The sequence below is a fragment of the Mesoplodon densirostris genome, chromosome 14 (genome assembly GCF_025265405.1).
Source record: "Mesoplodon densirostris isolate mMesDen1 chromosome 14, mMesDen1 primary haplotype, whole genome shotgun sequence".
NCBI classification, from domain to species: domain Eukaryota; kingdom Metazoa; phylum Chordata; class Mammalia; order Artiodactyla; family Ziphiidae; genus Mesoplodon; species Mesoplodon densirostris.
The window spans coordinates 1,630,922-1,652,563 of NC_082674.1; the positions used below are offsets into that span (position 1 = coordinate 1,630,922).

The 21,642-nt window shown below is 47.8% G+C and overlaps 1 protein-coding gene across 3 annotated transcripts in view; it reads right to left on the reverse strand.

The window, feature by feature from the left end:
* The window catches only part of MYT1L (myelin transcription factor 1 like), a 135,930-nt gene extending 124,202 nt beyond the window's left edge, over nt 1-11,728 (reverse strand). For all 3 annotated transcript variants that reach the window (XM_060117030.1, XM_060117029.1, XM_060117031.1), the window contains exons 1-3: nt 11,674-11,728; nt 11,481-11,514; nt 11,187-11,249 (exon numbers count right to left, since the gene is read on the reverse strand). In XM_060117030.1, coding sequence (XP_059973013.1) covers nt 11,187-11,249; nt 11,481-11,514; nt 11,674-11,728 — 152 coding nt within the window. The remainder of the gene's footprint in view (nt 1-11,186; nt 11,250-11,480; nt 11,515-11,673) is intronic.
* Between the last annotated feature and the right edge of the window lie 9,914 nt (nt 11,729-21,642).

The following is a 21,642-nucleotide window of genomic DNA, read 5'->3' on the forward strand; positions in this document are numbered from 1 at the left end:
AAGCTGGGACTCAACAAAACTCTTCCAACTTCCATTTTCCAAGATGTTGCAAATTGGGAATGTTTGTGTCCATGCCGTTCCTTGGATAAAGGTGGGCATGCATAGTGCCCAGGAAGGAAGTGAGATGATTTGTCCCTCTGGCCTTGTCTCCTGCTCGGTGTTTGGGGGCACACGGCAGAGGGCTCAGAGGAGGAAGACTCTCACGGGCCTCGTGTATCCAGTGCTCCTCCCAGGACCCTTCCTTCTGTCTCCCTGGTCATACCCTCCCCTGCATCCTGTATGTCTGGACTCATCGCTGGCGTGGGCCACACGTCTTAAGTCAAAGGGCAGGGTGTCCCTTTGTCCCCAGATATTCCTTCTGCTCAACGGCTGTGTGTGCAGTGAACACTCAGTAATTAGCCAAACAGAGCATCTTTGAAGCAGTCTATAGAGTCCTGTTCTACCTGGCCACAGAGGTGACCACTTCTCACTTGCCTCTGCACATTTCCCTAAAGAGCACTGTACTTTCTGAAATAAGGCAACTGGGCGAGTTTCCCCAGTGGGGTGAAATCCAGCCCCTCCACCTGCTTGCTCCTTCCTGGTCTCAGGGCCCCGTCTACACGCCCACATCCCCTATGTGTTTGGTCAGTGGTAACCATCCGACTGTCTGTTTGCCTTTTGTGCCGTTGGCGTGTGTGTCTAGGGATGGTTGCTAAGGGCAAGGCTGTGCAGAACGCCACCCTCGGTTGGACCCCAGGGCCTCTGCACGGCAGCAGCCCCAGAAATGTGTGCTTGGCCACTCCCAGCTCACCCACTTGCTGCGCCCACACTTTCAAGTGGAGCTCTCGACAGCCACAGCCAAGGCTCCTGGCTGGGCTGGAGGAGCACAGGGCAGTGAAGACCCTCAGGTCCTGATGCAGAACCTCTGCTGCTCTTTGCTGGCCTGAATTTTTATCATTCTAACATCTAAAGCCACTTTTATATAAAGTTCAGGCACAGTTTCCTCCCTCAGGGGCTCTGACCCTGCCCTGACGCACTTGGCTGTGGCTCTGGTGAGCGGACACTGGCTTCTCCTCTGCTCCTGGTCTTGCAATGCTGAGGCTGGTGGGTGGCGAGAGGGGGAACCAGGTGACTGAGACAGAGAAAGATAGCCTTTCACCTTGCGCCCGGCACGAAGCATCGCCCCTCTGCCTGGAAGCCTCTTCCTTACTCAGCTCTGGAGGGCCTCACCCCAGGATCAGTCTTGGGGGGTGGCAGCTGGGGTCCAGCTCACCTGAACACTGACAAGTGAGACCATTTAAGAGGAAAAAAAGTGTGGCTTAAATTTCAAACCATGTCTTTTTCTAGAATTTTCTGGCATTAGCATTGTTTGAAAAATGACCAATCCTTTAAAAGTTTATCCTTTCACAAACACATTTTTTTTTTAGTAAGAAGGAAGTGTTTTAAAAACAATTATTCCATATGACTTGCAGAAGGAAACAGGGACACCTTCCCTTCTGCTGCTGGGAATGCAAACAGGGCCCATCTTGCTGGAAAGAAACTCTTAGAATCATTTCTGTCCTCACGTCCTTCAAGCCAAGGCTCCTCCTTGTGAAAACTACCCCAAAGAAGGAGCCAGAAGCCACAAAAGCTGTCTGCAAAGACACATAGCACACATGATCTATAACATGGGAAAGTTAAAAAAAAACCTAAATAAATAATTTCCAATAATAAGAGTTGCATAAGTTACAATATCACCACAGGATGGAAGTTAGTCATGAAAATTAAAATATTTAGTGACACCAGAAATGGCTCATGTTATAAAGTTAAATAAAAATTTAAAAAATACAAATTTACACTTATAACATGAGACTAAGTAAAATGCATTAAAAATCCAAGGAAAAAGTCTGATGTTCTGGGCAAATGTCACATTCCCCGAACGGAGCACAGTGACAAGAACGAGACAGATGTTCATGAAAATCTGCCACCACTTCCACTGTTCTTTCTTTTGTAATCCCATTTTTAGTCCTTATTTAAGGAAATGAGCATTTCCCACCTTTAATCCTAAATCACCTTTGTGCGCATGCAGTATTTCTTTTGGTTTCTGTTGTCAATAAAAATTCCCTGGGAGGATCAGTTAAGACAATTTGAAAAGCTAACTCCTTTTTATCTTTTCAAGTCCTGAAGTTTCAAAGCTGCAAGTCCCAGGCCTTCTTGCCCCATTTCAGGGAGAGGCCGCGGCCGGGCTGTGCGTGGGCTCCAGGGGCAGCATCCACGGGCAGCCCAGCCCAGGGTTATGTGGGCTGTGCATGGGCTCCAGGGGCAGCATCCATGGGCGGCCAACCCCAGGCGTATGCAGGCTGGGTGGTGCTGTTGCCTGGCAGACAGGGCTCCAGTGAGAGCCTCGGCCCCCGAACCCCCTCCCCTCTGCCTACACCATCACTTATTAGAAATCGCTTTGGGTTAATTTAAGAAGCATCTCTGGCAAAACCATGCTGCCTCAGGGAAAGTTCAGTCCATTAGTCACTCAAGGTGGTGGCTTTGTCGTAAGCATCTGATCAGTGTCTCCTGAGATGGGGGGCAGGCGAGGGGCTGTGGTCCAGAGAGTCTGTTACTACAGTAGCGGTAGGGGGGCTCTCTGCCCCCTCCTGAGGGTGGGGTCTACTCCTACATGCAGCATCGAGAAGCCGCCCCATAATTAGCTCCCTGACACGTGCGTGAACCATGGTGAAGCCGCTCGGTCGCACTGCGTGCGGCGCAGCCTGCACCAGAGACCCTGTGGCTCCAGGATCGGGGTCTGCCCGATCCCCCCGGTGGCCACTGCTTCCTCCCTGCCCTCCTAGCTCTCAGTCTCGCCCTGGTGCGGGGATCCAGAGGACTCTCAGGGGGGCCAAGACAGTTCATTCAGAAGCACAACTCGCCATGGGATGGGCTGGGGGCTGGCGGAGCGAGTTGGGAGCATCACTGCATCCTAATGCATCATTGAGGAATCAAATTTCTTCCAAGCTGCTCACTCCCTACTCTCCTCCCTAGAGTTTTAGGAGATGCATCCAATCCTGTGGGAAGCGTATCACTGGCCATGTCAGATACAGCATTAGGTAGTATTCACGGCCCGCACAGCGGCTACTAAATTACAATGAGTGGATCTTTTAAAATCTGCTGAATTATACAGGGCGAGCTCAGAGCTTTCCCTTACCAGGAAAGGGAAGGTGCATTTATCTTCCTGCTCCCAGGTCCACGGGGCCTCGCGGAGGCTCACAGGGCCCAGGTAGCCCAGTCGGAACGAGGGAAGCAAACTCTCCACGGGTTGTGCACAGTCTCCAGGGCACGTCCAGATTTTCTTCCAGCCGAGGCACTCTGGATTTTTACTGCCTATGTGCTCCCGGCCACCAGGCTCTGCTCAGGCCAAGCATGCAGGGCAGAACTGGCCGGTGACCACAGAGCCTCGCTGGCCCAAGGGACAGGCACAGGGCAGGGCTGGCTGGGGGCTCTGAGCAGCCGGGAACCTCTGCATCCCCCCTGCACACGTGACCTGAAACTCGTGTTGGATCTGGGAGGGGGTCCCCTCACGGGACAAGGCTGAGCCTCCGCAGCCCTGACCTGTCCACACCAGGCCATCCAGTCCTTCTCCAGACAGATGGCCACTGAATATTTCCTTGACTGCCAGCTTCACACATAATTTGGCTTTGTTTGCTGGTTGCTCGCCCAGGACACAGCCTCTCTTTACATTACCTGAAAACCCCACTAGAGCAGGTGACTGCCTTTGACACACACAGGCCTCTGCCCTTGGGAGCCATGACCTCACACTTGGGGGACATCTGAATCCCCTGGAGGGGAGGGAAACAGACAGTGGGGACCCTGACACACCTTCTGAGTTGGCAGGTTTGGGGTGGGGCATGTAACCAGGATGCTTCCTTTCCAGGAAGTTCTCGGTGATACTGATGTTCCAGGCATTGGGGAGGACGCCCGGCCTGAGTGGAGCTGATTCAGCCTTCAGCCCAGGGATGGCTTGGCAGTCAGAGGGCTCAGGCCCGGCTGTGGACCCACTGGAGCACCAGAACTATGAGGATGGTGTAGGTGGCTTATCCGGAGCTCCTCTTCACTGGACCTGACCCCTCCGGCCTCCTCTGGACTTTGGGGCCCTGGCAGGCAGCCCTGGGATGAGGTGAGAACCAGGCGTGGGGGTGATTGCTGGGGAGATGCTGGACAATGGGGCAGAAGTGAATTGACCTCAATTCCCAGTTTACGTGACGATTCATTCTGTACCGTTTAAGCCAGTCTTCAGTGGGGTTTCCATTTTTTTTGTAGTTGGAAATGGTCTAAGTCACACAGAAACTTTTTCAGACTAAAACACTGCAATCTCATCAAACTAACATTACAGCTAAGAGGGCAGAGCTTCTCTCCTCTAACTCTGTCATGAGTTTTAGCAGGAAGAAGGTTCTGGAGTTTGGGGGTTCAGTCATTTCTTGGGGTCTCATCTTGGAAGCCCTGTTTTCTCTTCAGGACCTAAGATCCGAGAAGGAGGAGAAGCAATCACTTTGCAGAAGGACAAAGGTCATCCTCGTGACTCCTTGGGCTTCTCAAAGTGTGGGTGTAAGTAATAATACTAACGACGTGATTGCTCTCAAATGTGGATTTGAAGATCTGGTCGCAAGGCTGACTTCTCCGGAATCACTGGTTCTGACTGCAGATTCCAGGTACCTGGAGTTGCTGCCTGGACTTGTCACCTGGACACGCTGGACTCAGCATGAGGGGCTCACACGTCCATCCCGTCCACCCTCCCCCATCACTCACACCTCTCTGAGGACCATCCAGCAGCCACTGACTCTGGGTGTCGCCTCTCCTGTCCCTGGTGGTGTGGACGTGCAGGGAGCCCGCACACAGGTTGGGGAAGACCAGCTCGGGGCTGCACAGCCAGCCGTCGGCAGGTGTGAGGGGCTTCTGGTTCACAATCGCCCAGCGGGCCAGCCCCCCACCTCACCCTCACATCAGGACCCCCTCTCCGCCCACCAGTTCTGAAACGTGGCGGCTGCATACCTGCTAGAATCCCAGCGCAGACTGTGGTCATCGGAACCGGTAAACCCTGAAGGTAGCCATACCACACACTGATTTCTGCTGTGTATTTTGGAGATATTTCAAAGCCATGTTTACATATCTTTAATCACTAGTCAATAAATCAGACCGAGATTATAATTCTTGTGTTTAGTTCTTAACCAATACAGATTGTAAATATTAGAGACTCTTTAAGTATACCTATGTTTTAGTTCCTACCTGAAAACACCTATATTCCTCCTCTATGAATGTGGAATTATTTTAAAAGTATACTGAATTTTATAAAATGTCAAAAATCCACCCTGAAATGCATTACCTATTTTATTTGCAGTTTTGAATACACTGAATCAGTCACACTGTCTTCTGAAATATGTTAACAGATTTGGCCAGGGCCAGAGATCTGTCCATTTGGGCAGACGTGCTGTAGACGAGCAGCAGGCACATTGTTTTCTTGGGATAATGGCCAGGAAGCTTTTTTTTTTTTTTTTTTTTTTTTTTTTTTTTTTTTTAAATAGAGGATTTACTGTGACAATGAAGGTTAACTGCCACCCCAGTCTGGAAAGACCATGTCTGAATTTTGTGTTTGCACACATACAATTCACAATAAGGCATCAAGCAATGGTGAGTCTGGGAAACCCACTTGCTTTGAATCTCCACTTCAGACAGATAAGTCCCGAGATCACAACATTTTTGCTCTCTCTGCAACCGGGCAAGCTATCAAATTAATGTTAAAATCGGTGTGCCCTAACTTCTGATTCATAATATTAGTGACAAATAGTAAAAAGGACAGGCATGCTGTAAAGTTTATGCAGGGGGTGATGCACAGCGATGCCTCATAAAGAATGAAGGGGGAGGTGTTGGTTCTCGAGGCTCCTGGCTGGGTGGCTGCGTGCTCAGAATTCTTCATAAACGCCCCAGAGTGTGCCCTGCTGCACAGCAGCCATACATTAATTAGAGCATAAAGCCGACACTGCAGTGTTTCCACGCACCCAAGTGGATCTTCATTTTTCACATGCGGGACCCTACTAATTAAAATCAGCTTTGCAATTAAATGTGGAAAATTGTGTTAAACTTTCAAGCGTGGTTAGGAAAAAATGCAATTATTTTTAGGGTTTTTTATTTTAATGCAAATGGAAATTCTACCCATGTGAAACCAGTAAAAGGGAGGTATAGGGATCTCTATTTCTCTTTCTTCTTCTCTGTCTCTTTCTTTCTTTCCTTTTTGATTATCGATTCTCCTCTCAGTTGCACGTTGAAATGCTCCACTATTTCTCCCAGTGCCTGGCTCTCTTCCAAGGCTTTTAGTGAGAGCTCTTTGTCAAGGCATGAATAAAACAGCCCCCAGGCTGCTGGAAGCATCCAAATGAGGCATGCATACATCAGGAAGCCAGCCCTCAGCTCCAGGTCCAGAACAAGCTCCCGTGAAGACAGGCAATTATTCACCCGCGGCTGCCGCCATGGCAATCACACTGGTAGGTGCAAAGGTATATGAGATGGAAAAAAATCTGAAGAAGGAACGTACACCATAAGCCAGAGAGAATTTAATAATTTTCTAATAAAAAATAAATCTACCATTTGGAGCTTTTAATTTTAAAGTTTCAAGATAAATTGATTTGACTCTGAATTTTCTAAATGGGGAAGGATTTAAATATAATACCAAAGCCATCCCCTGGCTTTTGGGGGATTGTTGATTGTGCAAGTCTCTCAAGCTAGATTTCGGATCAAATATCTCACCAGAACCTTATGCTCAACAAACAGTAACTTAAAAAACAGCTGTGAAGGGTAAATGTAAATAAAATCCATTAAATTTCAGAAGTAAATTCAGAGGGTTCACAAAACCAATGATGTGAAGAATGAATCCACAGTAAAAGTTCTCTTTCCCTCTCCCCCTCTCTCTCCCCCTCTCTCATTGGAGGCTTATACAAAAATCACCATTCAGAAAACAATAAGTAAATCCAATTAATTCTAAATGGTCCAGTATGTATATAACTATTATAAGGAAGGCTAAAATTCAAATTCCTCTACATTGTTTAATATTTATTAATCTGAAATAGATACTAATATTTTTATTATTCCTATTTTTAAGTTTTATTGGGACTTCGATGATGAATTTAGTGTCTATATATTCATCCCTTTGTAACATCAAGTTGCACTGTATCTTTAACACAAATAGTATTTTATATCAATATAAAGGTGTTTTAGGGTTTTAAATGCTTACAGGTCATGAGTCTGCCTGAACACTGGGAAGGAGGTGGTCCAGGGAGGAGAGTGGGGCATCCAGGACTCTCCCTTCCCTGAATTTGGGCGTCTAAGAACCAAACTCTGGAAAACTCACTTAGGATGGCGGAGGGGTAGTTTTGCACCTGCAAAGAAAGCCTGGGATCGGCCCCTGCATTTGAGATGCAAACTTCAGCTACCCATAAATACCAGTTTAGAAAAGACGTGTGCACTCAGAGCACTGGACTGTGTGCAGTCAGGTGTGCAGAAGAGGTGAGTGGGAAAGAAGAGGTCGGGTTTGCTGTGTACAGAAAAGACTGAGTTGGTGTTTTGTTTCACGACAGGAGACTTACTTCTGGCCCTGACTGCAAACCCGTGATGTTCTGTCGTACTCATGTGCTAATAATATAAAACCTAAAAAGTCAGAGTCATGTGTCTAGACACTAATGATGTTTCTGAAGATAACGGCTGGTGATATTGTTCTCTGCCTGGAGGCCTGGCCCTGTTCACATGCATCAGGGCAAAAACTATTGACTGAGCTCGGATCCCTGCTGGTCAGTGTGCAGGGATTCAAAGAAATGGACCTTCAGTGCCAGGAGGGTAACCCCTCTGAGGAACTGGTGTGCTGCCTGCATCAGATAATGAGGCCCTGTCATTCTTCTTCCTCTTTTTTTACCTTGACTGCCCAGAGACTCAGCACTGAATGGAATACTGTATCAGAACTCCTGATACATCCTGGGTTTCTGGTAAAATTATGTTTTCATTTCCCTTATGTTTTTCCTAATTTGTCTTTTTGATTCAACCTTTAACTGTGCAGTTGTACATGTGTTTATCAGGCACCTCAAATTGATGATGAACTATTAACACAAATAAATACCCATAAATAGATTATCTTTAGTTCAAGGACATAATTTTTGAATAAGGCAGACCAACCAATAAAGTAAGTATTATAACTTTAATTCCTACCTCTCAATTTTTAACCAGGATCTTAAATTGTGAATGCCTTGTGAATTCAGATTATTGTTTAAATTCACAGGTCTTATCTGATGATTGATCCTCCTCTATCACCTATTCCCCATTTCTTACAAATCCACGACCCTACCTCTATCACACAGGAAAAAAGCCATCAGCCTTAGAAGCTATCATGAAAAGCCAAATCCCCGTTGAAGCAGCAAGGCCACCCACCAATGTGCGTGCCCTCCAAAGCAATAAGAAGGTACACTGAAACTGTGATCAATATTTGACTTCCTTAGAAATTTTCTTGTGTTCAAAATAAAGATTAACTGAGAGGCATCATTTTACCACTTGATATCAAATTTCCTAAAAATTTTATTTTTTATTTTTTACATTGTTGATTCCCCTCACCTGCCTCCAATTAATTTTTGCATGTTCAAAAAAATAGATACTTCAATATACTAAAAGAATGCCTTTTTATTTGGCTATGAACTGGTATGATATGTGAGTAAAATGAAATTGTAGCCTTAACGGGAATATATTCATTGGAAAATGTATCTTTAAAAGACCGAAGTAACGGGCAGTTTCATCAAGACCTGAAATGAGGCTGCTGCTCTTGTCCTATTTGAAGGGGCCTCATGTGCTCCGAGTATCAGCAGGGACAGGGCAGCGGGCAAGGTGACACCTGTGTTGGTGTGGGTGGGTAGTGCAGGTATTTATGTGCATGAGCAGCTGTCAGAGGGGAGAAACTTTCATTTAGGAAATCTTTTAAAAAATAGAAAAAAACAAAGCCAGATATAATTGAAGCCTCACAAATATGAAATAGCACTAGTCAAAAGATGTTGATGTATACACGAATCTTATCTATTACAAAGAGCCCCTTTTCAGTCTGAGCAATTCAAATGTCACCTCTTAGTTAAAAATTGCTGATAGTATACAGACATGAAAAAATAAAATTTAGAAAGCCTCACTTGATACCTCAGTGAGATTCCTTGGAGAGAAGTCTTATCTGTGACATAAGTTTTGAATGGTAATTAGTTTTACATAACAAAGTCTGCAACTTTCTCATTATAAAACCGAGGAAATTTGAAGTCAATACATGTTAAATAATCCACCCAAAGCCCCTTGGGTAATTAGTGGCAAAGGGGAAACGAGGCCCAGTGTCTGTGTACTGGGTTCCCACAGTATGCCTCCCCATTCACTATTTCTATTAAAACAGTGGGAATTCCAATAATTGCAAACACTATGACTCACGGTAAAAAGTAACATTTTAAATTTTAAAAATTGAAATTATTTTTGCTGTAAAAATTTCCAATTTGGCTGTTTCTGTGACTCCTCTCTAAAATTCCGCCTACTTCACTCCTGAAAAATTCAGGGTGTTCTGTGCTCTCAGCAGCATCAGGTCTCAGAGGAGGGTGGAGCCCAGCTGTCTTCGCATTGTTCCCAGCCTAAGGCTGAGCATCATTTTCTGAGCAGTGGGGGAGATCCCAGGGAGAGCTGTGCACACACACTGCATCCCACAGGGCCCATCAGTCCACAGCTGTAGGGGATGCACCTTGGGTAGGAATAGAAACGCTTGAAACAATTCTTTGGGAACTTCATGATTTTTCCAGCAAAAGCGTGGTTATGACACCCAATTAAAACTAGCTGACACCTAATTAAAACTTTTTAGTCAAATTTAATTGTTCTTTCTAGTAGCAAAATAATCAAATTTAACTATTGTCTAGTGAAGCGATGATTAGGGGAAAAAGTCCACTGATGGTTGGCTAACTTGTTTTCCATTGTAAACATAAGCAATCCAGTTTTTAAAAACTGGATTTTTAAAAAAGAATTTACATATATACTCCTTCATAAAATAACAAATAGTTTAAAAAACCCACATATTTAAATTACATACTTCAATAATTTTTCATAATCAAATAATAATATAATAAATTAAATATAATAATTTAAGCCACAAAATTCTCTTAACCATGGCCTGTCATCCCTTTGGTATGAAACCATTTCATCATGGATGCCCACTGAACATCCCCTGCCTCTTTAAATACTAGTGTGGGTATTTTGGAGGACTTTGTAATTTTCCCCTTGATGTTGATAAAGGACTATCATAGTCATTGCTTGATTTCATCCGTAAATGAGTGTCCAGCTGTAAAGGAAATAAAGTGGAAAGCAGCGAGGGACGGTCACCCTGGGGTGCTCAGGGCACCTGCTCTAGCTCCCGAGCTTTGGGTACCTGGGCCTGGCCCCTGATGGCTGCTTGGGCTGAATGGCCTCAGTCCTCGCACCCTTGTTTGTGGGAATTAGCCAAAAATGTGTCACGGCCTGTAAACATTTCTAACTCATCATAACCCAAACCTTCCACTGAAAGGTGAAGCTGCCTTAATACCACAGGGAAAGGGATCTTGGGGAAAGTGAATCTCAAGCCTGAGCTAGCTGCACGTGACTCGCAGTCTTGGTGTGAAGGATGCGATTCCGTTGCGGCACATTCTAGCAGCAATTACCTGCCTATCCTGTGCTCCAGGTGTTGCCACCTCTGTCACGGACATGAAATGCCGGTATTTACGAGCATCATCTCTAAGCCCCAAAGCCTCACGAGCGTGATCTGTCTGGACTTTCCCCTCCTGCTCTGACTTTCCCCTGCAGCTGCCCGGTGCCAGCCGGGACCTCCTTTCCCAGGATGAGCTGAGTGCCCACAGGAAGATCAGGAAGTTCACGCTTTACTTTACCACCGGATGTTTACCATCCTGAGCTACGGAAGGAGAAAACGGGGAGGAGGAATATGGCTCCCAGTGACCTAGGGGAGGATCCCAGGGAGCAAGTGGGGAGAGGTGCAAGGCTGGTCCTCAGTCGTCACCCCTGGCGTGGGGTGAACGCTACCCCAGAAGGAGCTCAGAACGTCTTACAAGAGCCCCACGTCCGAGGAGGACAGGAAAACTTCCCCAAGATGGTCCCCATTCACTGTGCCCGTGAATCACTCAGCATGGCGTGAAAAACCGGGGCCTTACCTTCTGTGTCTCGCATATTTTCCGCTGACGTGGCCACTGCCGTCACAGCCAGGGGTGGGACAGCTGCAAGAGGAAAGGATGGGTCACTCAGGTGCCACCTGGACGGGAGGGAAGCGGGGGACGCAGACAGACAGGGAGGACTGGAAACTGGGAGGAGGGGGCTGGGGTGCAGGCCCTGGGTCCCCCGGGAGCGCGAAAGCCCTGTCTCTGCTACGACGCACAGTCTTTGACCGCTGCTGGGGATGCATCCTGCCCGCTCTCCGAACAGGCTAACTGCCCGTCCTGTTCACTGACCTGAACAGCTCCTGTATGGCCGGCTCCACAGGAACTGCAGAGAGAGGAAAAGAGACAAATTGATGATCGATCCCAAGAGCCCCTCTTCCACAGACAGCTACCGAGAGGGTGGTGTCCAGGCCGGGTCTGAGGGTTTCTGCAGGACAAAGGGGACCCCAGCAGGGGCCCCAGGGACCTGGAAGCAGGGACGTACCTCGAACCCCTTTGGACCGCGTGCGATGCCGCTTCTCCTCGGTGTCCACCTCCATCTGGGGAGAGAGGAAGGTGGTCAGTGTGCTTTCCTGCTGGCAGTTCAGCGACGGGTTCCCTCTGTGAAGGGGTGCTGCTGGGGAAGGACCAGGCAATCTAAACGTGTTGTTTAAAAATAACAAAGCAGACCTCGTCTTGCAGGGCCCCCACAGTAGAAGACTTTGATTAGGACACACCTGGGTCGGTCAGTCTGAGTTGTACTTTGTACCAAGAATATAATGGATAGGGCTGAAGTTTGCAGGAAGGAAAAAATGCATATATTAATGTCTAGATTCTCCTTGTAGCTGAAGTGTTTAACCTGATCAAGGAGTCACGGCGGGGAGGAGGGGGGTGTCACAGAAGGACACGTTTTAGCGTGCGGGCTACTCTCGCCATGGTCTAGTCCTGGGGGACAATTGCATCTACCTTGATCTAAATCATCAGGACACTTTCCAGGTCACAGCAAGGCTCACACTTGGAGATGACAGAGTGTTTCCATCTATTACCTTGCAGGGTCCTCACACGATTCTGTAAGGGAGGTGTCTTTATTACACTTCCTTTACAGCTGTGACTTGCCCAAGATCATTCAAGGGGCAGCTTTGGTGCAGGATCCTGAAACCAGCCACTGTCTACACTTCCTCTTTAAGCCACGGGAACGTACTGCCAGGTGGGTGAATGTGAGTAATTTATACACAGCAAAACCGCATCATGGGAGAATTCCACTCAAGGCATCAGAGGGGCTGACAAGAGATGAGTAGTAAAGACGACAGCTCCTCTGACCAGATTCCAACCTGGACTGTGTCATTTTTCACCCTGCCCATTGTGGCCCGAGCTGCATTCTGGGCAGAAGATGGGGACATCGTAAAATGTCATGTATTGGGGTGTGTGTGTGGGAGAGATGGATTGGGGGTTTGAGATTAGCAGATGTAAACTAGTATATATAGGATGGATAGACAACAAGGCCCTACTGTAGAGCACAGGGAACTATATTCAATATCCTGGGATAAACCGTAATGGAAAACAATATGAAAAAGAATATATATATCTATAACTGAGGACAGCAGAAATGAACACAACATTGTAAATCAACTAACTATACTCTAAAAACAACAACAAAAAAGTCACGTATGCACAGTTCACTTCTTTCACAGTTTATGACAAGAAACGTCAGAATTTGGGAAAGAAGACTCTAGTTGGACAATTGTGGTTCTGCTAGGTGACATTATAGAAAAGATCTGGGTGGATCTGCTATTGAAATAAACCATAAGCAAGGTGAGATCCTGCACAGAATCTGATTTAATGTTCATACCAACTGACCAACAAATATTTATTTATTACTCTTGTGTGTGGAATAATAAAAATACCTATAATAAAAAATGTAAGTTCATTTAATGAGCTTAATATCTTAATGGGTGAGGAATCTGCACAGACATAAGATTTGGCAGATTTAATAAAATAAGAAGAATTTCAGGAAAGGACGAGCCCACGCGAGGTGAATCACGGAGGGGGAATTTCTCAGGGAAATTGAGATACTTCAGGACGACTAGTTTAGGTGTAGAAGGAAGAAAGGACTTACACACCCATCGTGTGTATAGATACATGCAGAGGCTCAGCTGACACGCAGATGCTAGAAACGTGTACTTGGATGGACGCGCCAGTGAACGAGTTGGCGAGTCCGTTTGCTGGGGAGATGGTGGGTCAAGGAGACGGCGGGAACAAGGTGGAATCTCGGGGTGATGGTCTTGGCGGAGCAGGGAGAGCTCGGCCACAGGGAGAGTGGGAAGGGCACCCCGGGGGCCTGGACAGACTTGGAGGGTCACTAGTGACCCAGCGGATAGACAGCTGTTGTTGGTTCTTGAGCGCGGGAGGGATCCCTCACCAGCATATTTATAAAGAAATGAATTCAGCAGCAGTTCGAGAGAGCGCAGAGGGGAGCAGAGTGGGCCAAGAGGAGACGACCTGCCCGGGGGGGGGGGGGGAGGGTCTCCACCAAATCGGCCTGCGTCCTGGGACGCAGTTGACCCTGCAGGGAGGACGGACGCAGGGAGACGCGGAGGAGCTGGGAAACGTTTCTGGGAGGGTCGACGTGGCGCGCGGTGCCGGGCCTCCTTGGGTGGCCGCCCTTCCTCTGCTGCATCAGCCCCGCTCAGGGTGTGGAAGCCCGGAAGGCAGACGCAGTGTGAGTCAGCAGTACCCCGGGTGGCACGTCACAGCTCTGAGGCGGCTACTGCACCTGGAAATCCTCTCCAACGCTAACAGTTTAGCAAAGCGCGCAAACAGGGCCCACACGCCCCGGGACGACGGGTGACGGAGGAAATGCTGGGTCCTGTTCTGTGCAAGTGGAGCATCTCCTGACACTGCACACCTGTCGTAGGACCAGGGATGCAGAGACGACGGGATGGAAGCCTGTTCTTTAAGGAACTCAAAACCGAGTGGAGACGTTGTGTCAGGGCCCTGAGAACATAACAGAACACAGACGAGCTGAAGGTAACCCTTCGGGAGGTGGACAGAGGCTCTCAGGGAGAATCAAAATATGCGCCGTTTTCAAGGAAAATTACAGGTTTCAGGTTAAAAAAGGGTGGGGACAGATGTTCCAGGCAGAGGGAACAGGACACGCAAAGGCCCTGGGGCACAGGCACGTGGGGAGTTCCGGGGGCGTCTGGGGGTGCTTGGGGTTCACTGGGGGGCCTCCTTCAGCTGGCGTGGGCTCCTTGGAGCTTCAGAGAGGGACACGGCCAGTCACGCTCGGGAAGCCCATACCCTTGTCACGGATGCTTGTGCAGCATCTGAAATAAACTCCGGCTGTCGCCCAGGAGAGGGCTTGTCACCAAAAGGGCATTGAGGTCATTGCTCTGTGGGTATAAAGTCGAAAACCTTGGCTTACTAGCTAATTGCTCTTATGGTTGCCTAAGAATTGTTTTATTTTTTACATTTAAGTTTTAATCCATATTTTTTACATATGGGGACAACCTTATTTTCTTCTAGATGGACAGTTAATTCTGCCACTAATCGTTCAATTAATAAATACTAGCTCCACCCCTGCCCCAACTAAAATACACCCTCTTGCTGTGCTAATTTCCCACCCCAGCTGGGTCCCGTTGTGGACTGTTCTGTGCCACTGCTCTGTTTATTCCAGGGCCAATCCTGTTTGAATTCCAGGCTCTGTAGTGGGTTTTGCTTTCTTGTAAATAAGCCTTTAAGGGTGGGATTAACATACGCACACTACTGTATATAAAATAGAAAACCAACAAGGACCTACTGTACAGCACAGGGAACTATACTCAATATTCTGTAATAACCCATAAGGGAAAAGAATCTGAAAAGGCAAAGTAGCAAAACAGACTCAAACTTCCTTTTCACACTCACGTATCAATGTCCAGAAACTGCCGGCGAGGTTCAGATTAGGCAGAAAGCGTACAATTCACAGTGGGAAATACGTAAGGAGGTTTTTCCATTTTCCAAGCCTACACCTGCGAGTGTGGGCAATGCCCCCGACTCCTGCAGGCCCCCCTGCCTGCGTCCCCACTCCTGCCTGTTTTCACCCACCCTTTCCCCACTGACGGCGTCTTCCTCGGAAGCATCAGGGGAGCTGTGTGTTTGAATTTGCTCTTCCAAGGGGTCTGAGACTTGAGCTGCAGAAGCTTCACTGGTGATGCCTGAGCCGTTCATCAGCAGCGCTTTCTAACCTACGGGCTCTGGTCTTGCCTGGGCCTGGACAGTAGCAACCTGGTTACCTCTGTCTGGGTTTCTGATTCCCACTCTAGTGATTCACATTGAGAAAAGTCATCCTTAAGGAGCTACTACAGCATTCATTCTTTTATTTGTAATCCCACTGTTTATTTTAAAAATCAAGAGAGGTTTTCTTAGGAGCTTAAAATGGTTTTATACTTAAAGTCTAGAATTTTAAAAGTTTACTTTTGAACCAACAGAAGCCATCAGAATGACTCACTGAAGAGAGGGCAGTGAATTATGTTGTAATATGTAAACTCGAATCTGGAAGCAGGATTTATTTTACTATTGGATTTCCCCCCATCCTCCCCACCAGTAAAATGCACACTCTGGTCAGGTTGAGCCTTAGTGAAGATAACAGAGTATTAACTATACCCCAAATCGCACATTGGTAGATTCCTTCAAGCCTTTGGAGGCTGAACAGGCTCCAGGCCACAGCAATGCCCCTGGGAGGGGCTGGATGTGGGGTCCTGGGACCACGAGGGCCCATCGGTGTTCTAACCCATGTCTCCATTCACCGTCACTGGCTCTCCCTCTGCAGGGACAGGGCAGGGGGACCCTCGGGCCGCAGTCTGCACGGTGGGCAGCTGGGACTCGACACAGAGCCTGAGCTCCCTCCTCCTCCCCAGCCACTCCCCAATCACTGGGGAAGTAGGGGTCACTTTGTCATCAGCCAGGCCCTACCTATCACCTGCTGCCACCCAACCTGTGGTCACTGACTGTTCATTAGCATCACCGAGGAGGGAGGGTTGCAGGCAGGCGGCAGCCCGAGTTGTGTGACAGTGAGAAAGTCGGGGAAGGTATAATGAAGGGAAACTAGAAGCTCTGGCAAAACCAAGGGTGCAGATCAAACTGCGTGCAGCTGTTTCCCCGAGAGCTTTCATGCCCGGGGTCACCGTCTCCTAGGTAACCGAGGTCTCCTAGGTAAAGAGACCGGCTCCACGCAGCTCCACGTGATGGAAACTGCTTCCTCGTCTCAGTTCAGACGCAGGGAAGTTTTGCTTCATAAAAAAAATCCACCGGGAAAGATCAGCGAGAATCGGAGATTATGTATCGTAGGCATCCTTGAGTAGAGTTTAAAAACATACTGTAACAATTTGAAGTGTTTTCCAAAATATGACATTTTCTGCTTTTTAGTGAATTTAACGTAGTGCAAATATGTTGAGATTGAGGATTCCTATCCAATATTTATATTAAGACAAAGGATAGCGTTATTGTCCAAAGGTTACAAAATTAGAAGAAATAAAGGGGTTTATGGTCCACGGTTTATAATTTTTCAGTTTAGTTATCCCACCTCTTAGGATGGAAATAAGGAAAAATTAGACAAATAAAACACAGACGAAGGCTTGGGTTTTCCGCTCCTAACTTTTCCTTTGCTTCCTCCTCTCCTTTACCCGGTCACGGAGGAGAGTACCCAGTCAACGCCCCTCAAAGGAAGGAGACCACGGCTCCCACCGCTTCACCCCAGACGCGCATGTTTGCAGAGGGACGGTTGGTGCTGACAGAGGCAAGAGAGACTGAGACGAGAAACCAGGAATTCTCTGGGCAAACTCGAGAAGGAAGCCGCTGGCCGCTGCCCGCCTCCTGGTACTGACTGCGGTGTGGGCGGGGCCTTGCCCACCTGACCCCCATGTGAGCCGCTGCCTCCGTGCTCGGGGACCAGAGGGAAAGCCACATACACTCCTCACTCCTGGACGATTCGTTGAGTAGCAGTTTTGGGGGAAATCTAGCATAACAGAGGAAGTAGCATATTTGCAGTTCATTGGAGTGAGGAGGTTTGGAGGCTGATTAGTTTATGAACAGGTCAATAAGTACTTAGTAAACGTCAAGCAATTCTTTGTAGCCTACAAAGAATTCCTAAAGTCATTGTAAAACACGGCATTAGACACATAACCATGACCTGCACTGGAGCAGGAAGCAACACCCCTTCCTTGAGGCTCTTAATACATAACACATCGGACCCACACCTAAAACTCAGGAGATTTCATATCCAAATCTGAATTCCTGACTTTTTTCTGGAAAAATCAGGGGATCTGGAAACATTACTCTCTTGGCAAGAGTTGGCTGGTGTGGCTGCGTTCCACGTGGGAGCCCCATGTCCATCCCATACCTTGTGTGCGACCCCTGCCCAGCCCTGGGGTGTTTGACTGTGTTGCTCTTGATCTGGTTCCAGTTGTCTCAGAAGAGGGCCTCCGATGATGCTGACAGCTGTGTCCAGGCTGCCTGGGGCCGGGCCTCCCTGGGGGGTCCCTGCTCCCGCCCAGGGCTCTCTGCCCTGGAGGATAACTGCGCTGGAGGACAGCAGAGCAGAACATCTAAGTTCCAGGGCCTCTCAAGAGTCAAGGAGAAGCCAGACCTAAAATACATGAACGTTGTGGGATTTTATGTAATTTTATAGGAACAGTACCCCATCCTAGCTCCAGACCCCGTATCTGTCATCAGGACTTCCGTGGGCAGTGGGGGCCTGAGGTGTGGGTCTCAGAGGGCTGGATGGATTTGCTGAAGGTTCAGAACATGGCAGCCTCTCCAAAAGCCACCTGAGTCTCTGGCCAGGAGCTTCGGCTCAGTGTTTAATGACGTATTTAACTTCCTCTCCATCCCTCTTCTTGGAGTATTTGTTCTTTAGTTTCCCAGAAAGTTCCTGCAGATAAGTTTGCAGAGACTTTGTACTTGTCTTCAAAGGAATTACACTCTTGTCTTAAGGTGCTTATTTAGGCTTCCATCTTCCCCAGAGACACCTGCACCTCCTGCCCCTCCCAGGGAGCCAGCACTCAGCAGGGACCCACCAGGAGGGTGGATGGGGGCTGGGCGCAAGGTCCTGTGCGGCTCCTGAACGTCTCTGGGCCCTGCAGACAGTGGGGTAATCTTCTGACTGTCGGCTCTCCTGATGGAGGGGCTGGCATCCTGGGACTCCTCTGTGTCAGCAGTGATCCTCCCCCATCTCTGTGGATGCCCATCTACCTGTGCATGTGGCGAGGCAGGTGCATCTCAGAAGCAGGTGGCCCAGGTGTGACTGTGGCTCCACGTTTACTAACAAAGTGAATCTCAGTTCTGTCATGTGCAAAATCCCTACTTATCCCACTGGGTGGTCAAGAGACTTGGATGGAATGATTTTATGGGAGAACCCGGCCTGGTGCCTGGTACTCGAGAGATGCTTAAAGATGTCTGTGCATCCTTCCCAGCTTGGTTTTCTAGGTGTCATGTTTTCGCAAAGGCACGGAAACAGAAATGCTCATAATACCCAAGTTAAGGACATACACAACTCTTGTGATGTAGGGTAAGATGATGTCATCTGTGCATTTCTAACTATCTTTTCCTAATACCAAATATTTTACTGGCCTTTGAGTATCTGAACCAGCACCACGGTGCGTAGCTTCAGAGTACAGTCTCCATAATGACTTCTAGAGCCCCAAATTTGGCTATATTTACAAAACTTAAAATGTGTGTGGGTGTGTGTGAAGAGGTGGGGAACACAACTTTCTTTTCTAGTTACAAGTATTGCTCTTGCACTTTTGACAATCTTCCTTAATCCAAGTATTTTAATAGTTTCTAGATTCCTAAGTTCCCTGGACCAGGCTGGAGAACTGCTATAGTCCTGGCACCTGGGGACATGGGGGCATCTCAGACCCACCTGTGCACGGGTGGACCTGGCCCCAGTGAGCGGTGCCAGGCAGTCTGGGAGAGGACAGGCGTGTCGGTCTCTGGTTCTTTAGCTCCTGGCACGGTGCCTGGCACAGAGCAGTTGCTCGGTGATAAATATTTCCTGAGTTGTACTAAATAAAAATACATAAGCTCCCTTAAAGATTCTGTGGACATTGGGCAAACTTTCTTGGCAACGTGGGGAAGGAGGGAAGTTATTTGAGGGGCTTTGATGTTCTACACAGTAAAGGAAAGGAGGGAAAAAAAGTGCATCATTTCCCAGAACTCAATATCCCTCCACAGGAAGGGGAGTCTTCAAAAAAGTATAGAATGAATATTCAAAAGAGACAGGCTGAAGATGGTTTCGGGGACGCCTCACAGGGTCCTCACGGTGACTCTGGCTTCTGCCTGGAAGCAGCATCACGTGGTGGGTCAAGATTACAAAGTACAGGACTTTCAGAGGGTCAGTCAGTGACTTGGGCCAAGGTCAGGCAACTAGAAAAGACAGCGGAGCTGGAGGTCACGGCCGAGTCCCATGCTCAAGCGCTTGACCACCGCCATCTGCCCCCAACTTCAGGGCTGTGAGGCCACTTCCTGGGGGTCCTGGGCTTCTCCATGCCCACCCCTGCCCCAGCGAGTTTACTCTGTTCCTCTGACGGGCCCTCCTGCTCCCCTTCGGCTCAGGACCCCCACCCGGCCTGCTGACTTTGGTGACGGTCCCCTCTCTCCTTCACTGTGAAACTTCTCTAGCGGTGGCCTTTCTCCCAGCCACCGGAGGACGTCACTTCTGGAACCGGCTTCTGAGGTCACTGGGGCCTGTTCCCTGACTCCCCAAAGCTGATCTGACTCATCCCTCAGCAGACACTCACACTACTGCCCCCTTTCCCTGGATCACTGGCTCCTGGTCCCCGGCTCTGTCTGGTCCCTCAGGTCCACACACGCCCAGAGCAGAGGTGTCCACTGCCCTGCTGCCACGGCTCAAGCCAGCATCTCTAGTCCTGACCTCTCGTTTCAACCTCGAGTCCACGCTCTGGCTGCTTCCAAGGTATGGTCATCTCATAGCAAATTCATCTGAAAACCAGCCTCATACACTTCTGTTCAGTGCAGGGCCCTCCCCTAAGCATGCGGTTTCTGCCTGTTTTGCTGCTATTATTGCTCTGACTTCTGTCCTCCTCAGCATCGTGTGCATTTCTTCATTAGAGGTTTGTTTCTCTGCACCATGGTCAGAAGGGGTTCCTGCCTTGTTTTGTAAGGTCTTGGGAGGAGGGAGCCTGTGAAAGCCTAGAATCGGTCCACTATTTCTCAATGGTTGTTTACGGATCAAAGGAAGGGGTCATTCTTTCAGTCTGAAACCTTAAGATCATACTTGGACTTTTCCTAGTCTTCATTTCTCCATCAGGTCATTTATCACGTTCCACTCTTTGCCATTGTAATTTTTCCCCACTTTTTTCCATCTCCCTGGATACCACACCTGTTTAAGTCCTTACCTTTTAAGACCGACTCACTGCCATCCTCTCCTAGAGGCCTGACCCCGTGTCAACCTTTTACATGCACAGCCGTGATGCTACCCTATTTCCATCATGGAATTCTCTGGCTTAGGAGCCCAGAACCGTTCCCGTTGACTTCCTTAAGTCTGAGCAACAATGCCTGCCTTCCTTTTCTTTACTTCTTCTACATTACTGGGTTGAAAAAAATCAAAAGAAGTACAGCGACACATCAGCTCTGTGGTGGGGATACAGCAACAGCTATAGTCTCTTCATCCAACTTCCTCATCCCAAGATTACTAACCTCCTCTCTACTCTGAAAACATAATGAATAAATAGAGCAGGTTTCCCTTCGTATGAGTATTGTTTATAAAAGCCGGCTCCATTATGCACAAACTTTTCTGTATGTTGCTATTTTTCACTTATTAAAAATCACAGCTATCTCACCAGGTCAATGCCTATGGCTTACACTCAATATTTTTTAACTGAAATATAGTTGATTTACAATGTTGTGTTAATTTCTGCTGTATAGCAAAGTGATTCAGTTATGCATATATATATTTACAGTCTTTTCTTTTTTTAATAGTCTTTTCCTTTATGGTTTATCATAGGATACTGAATATAGTTCCCTGTGCTATGCAGTAGGACCTTGGTGTTTATCCATCGTACATATAATAACTTACCTCTGCTCACCCCAACCTCCCACTCCATCCCTCCCCCAACTCCCCACACTACCCTTGGCAACCACAAGTCTGTTCTCTATGTCCGTGATTTTGTTTCTGTTTTATAGATAGGTTCATTTGTGTTGTATTTTAGATTTCACATGTAAGCGATAGCATGCGATATTTGTGTTTCTCTGTCTGGCTTAGTTCACTTAGTATGATAGTCTCTAGGTCCATCCATGTTGCTGTAAATGGCATTATTTCATTCTTTTTTATGGCTGAGTAATATTCCATTGTATATATGTACCTCATCTTTTTTATCCATTCCTCTGTTGATGGACATTTAGACATTTGTTTCCATGTCTTGGCTATTGTAAATAGTGCTGCTATGAACATAGGGGTGAATGTATCTTTTTTAAT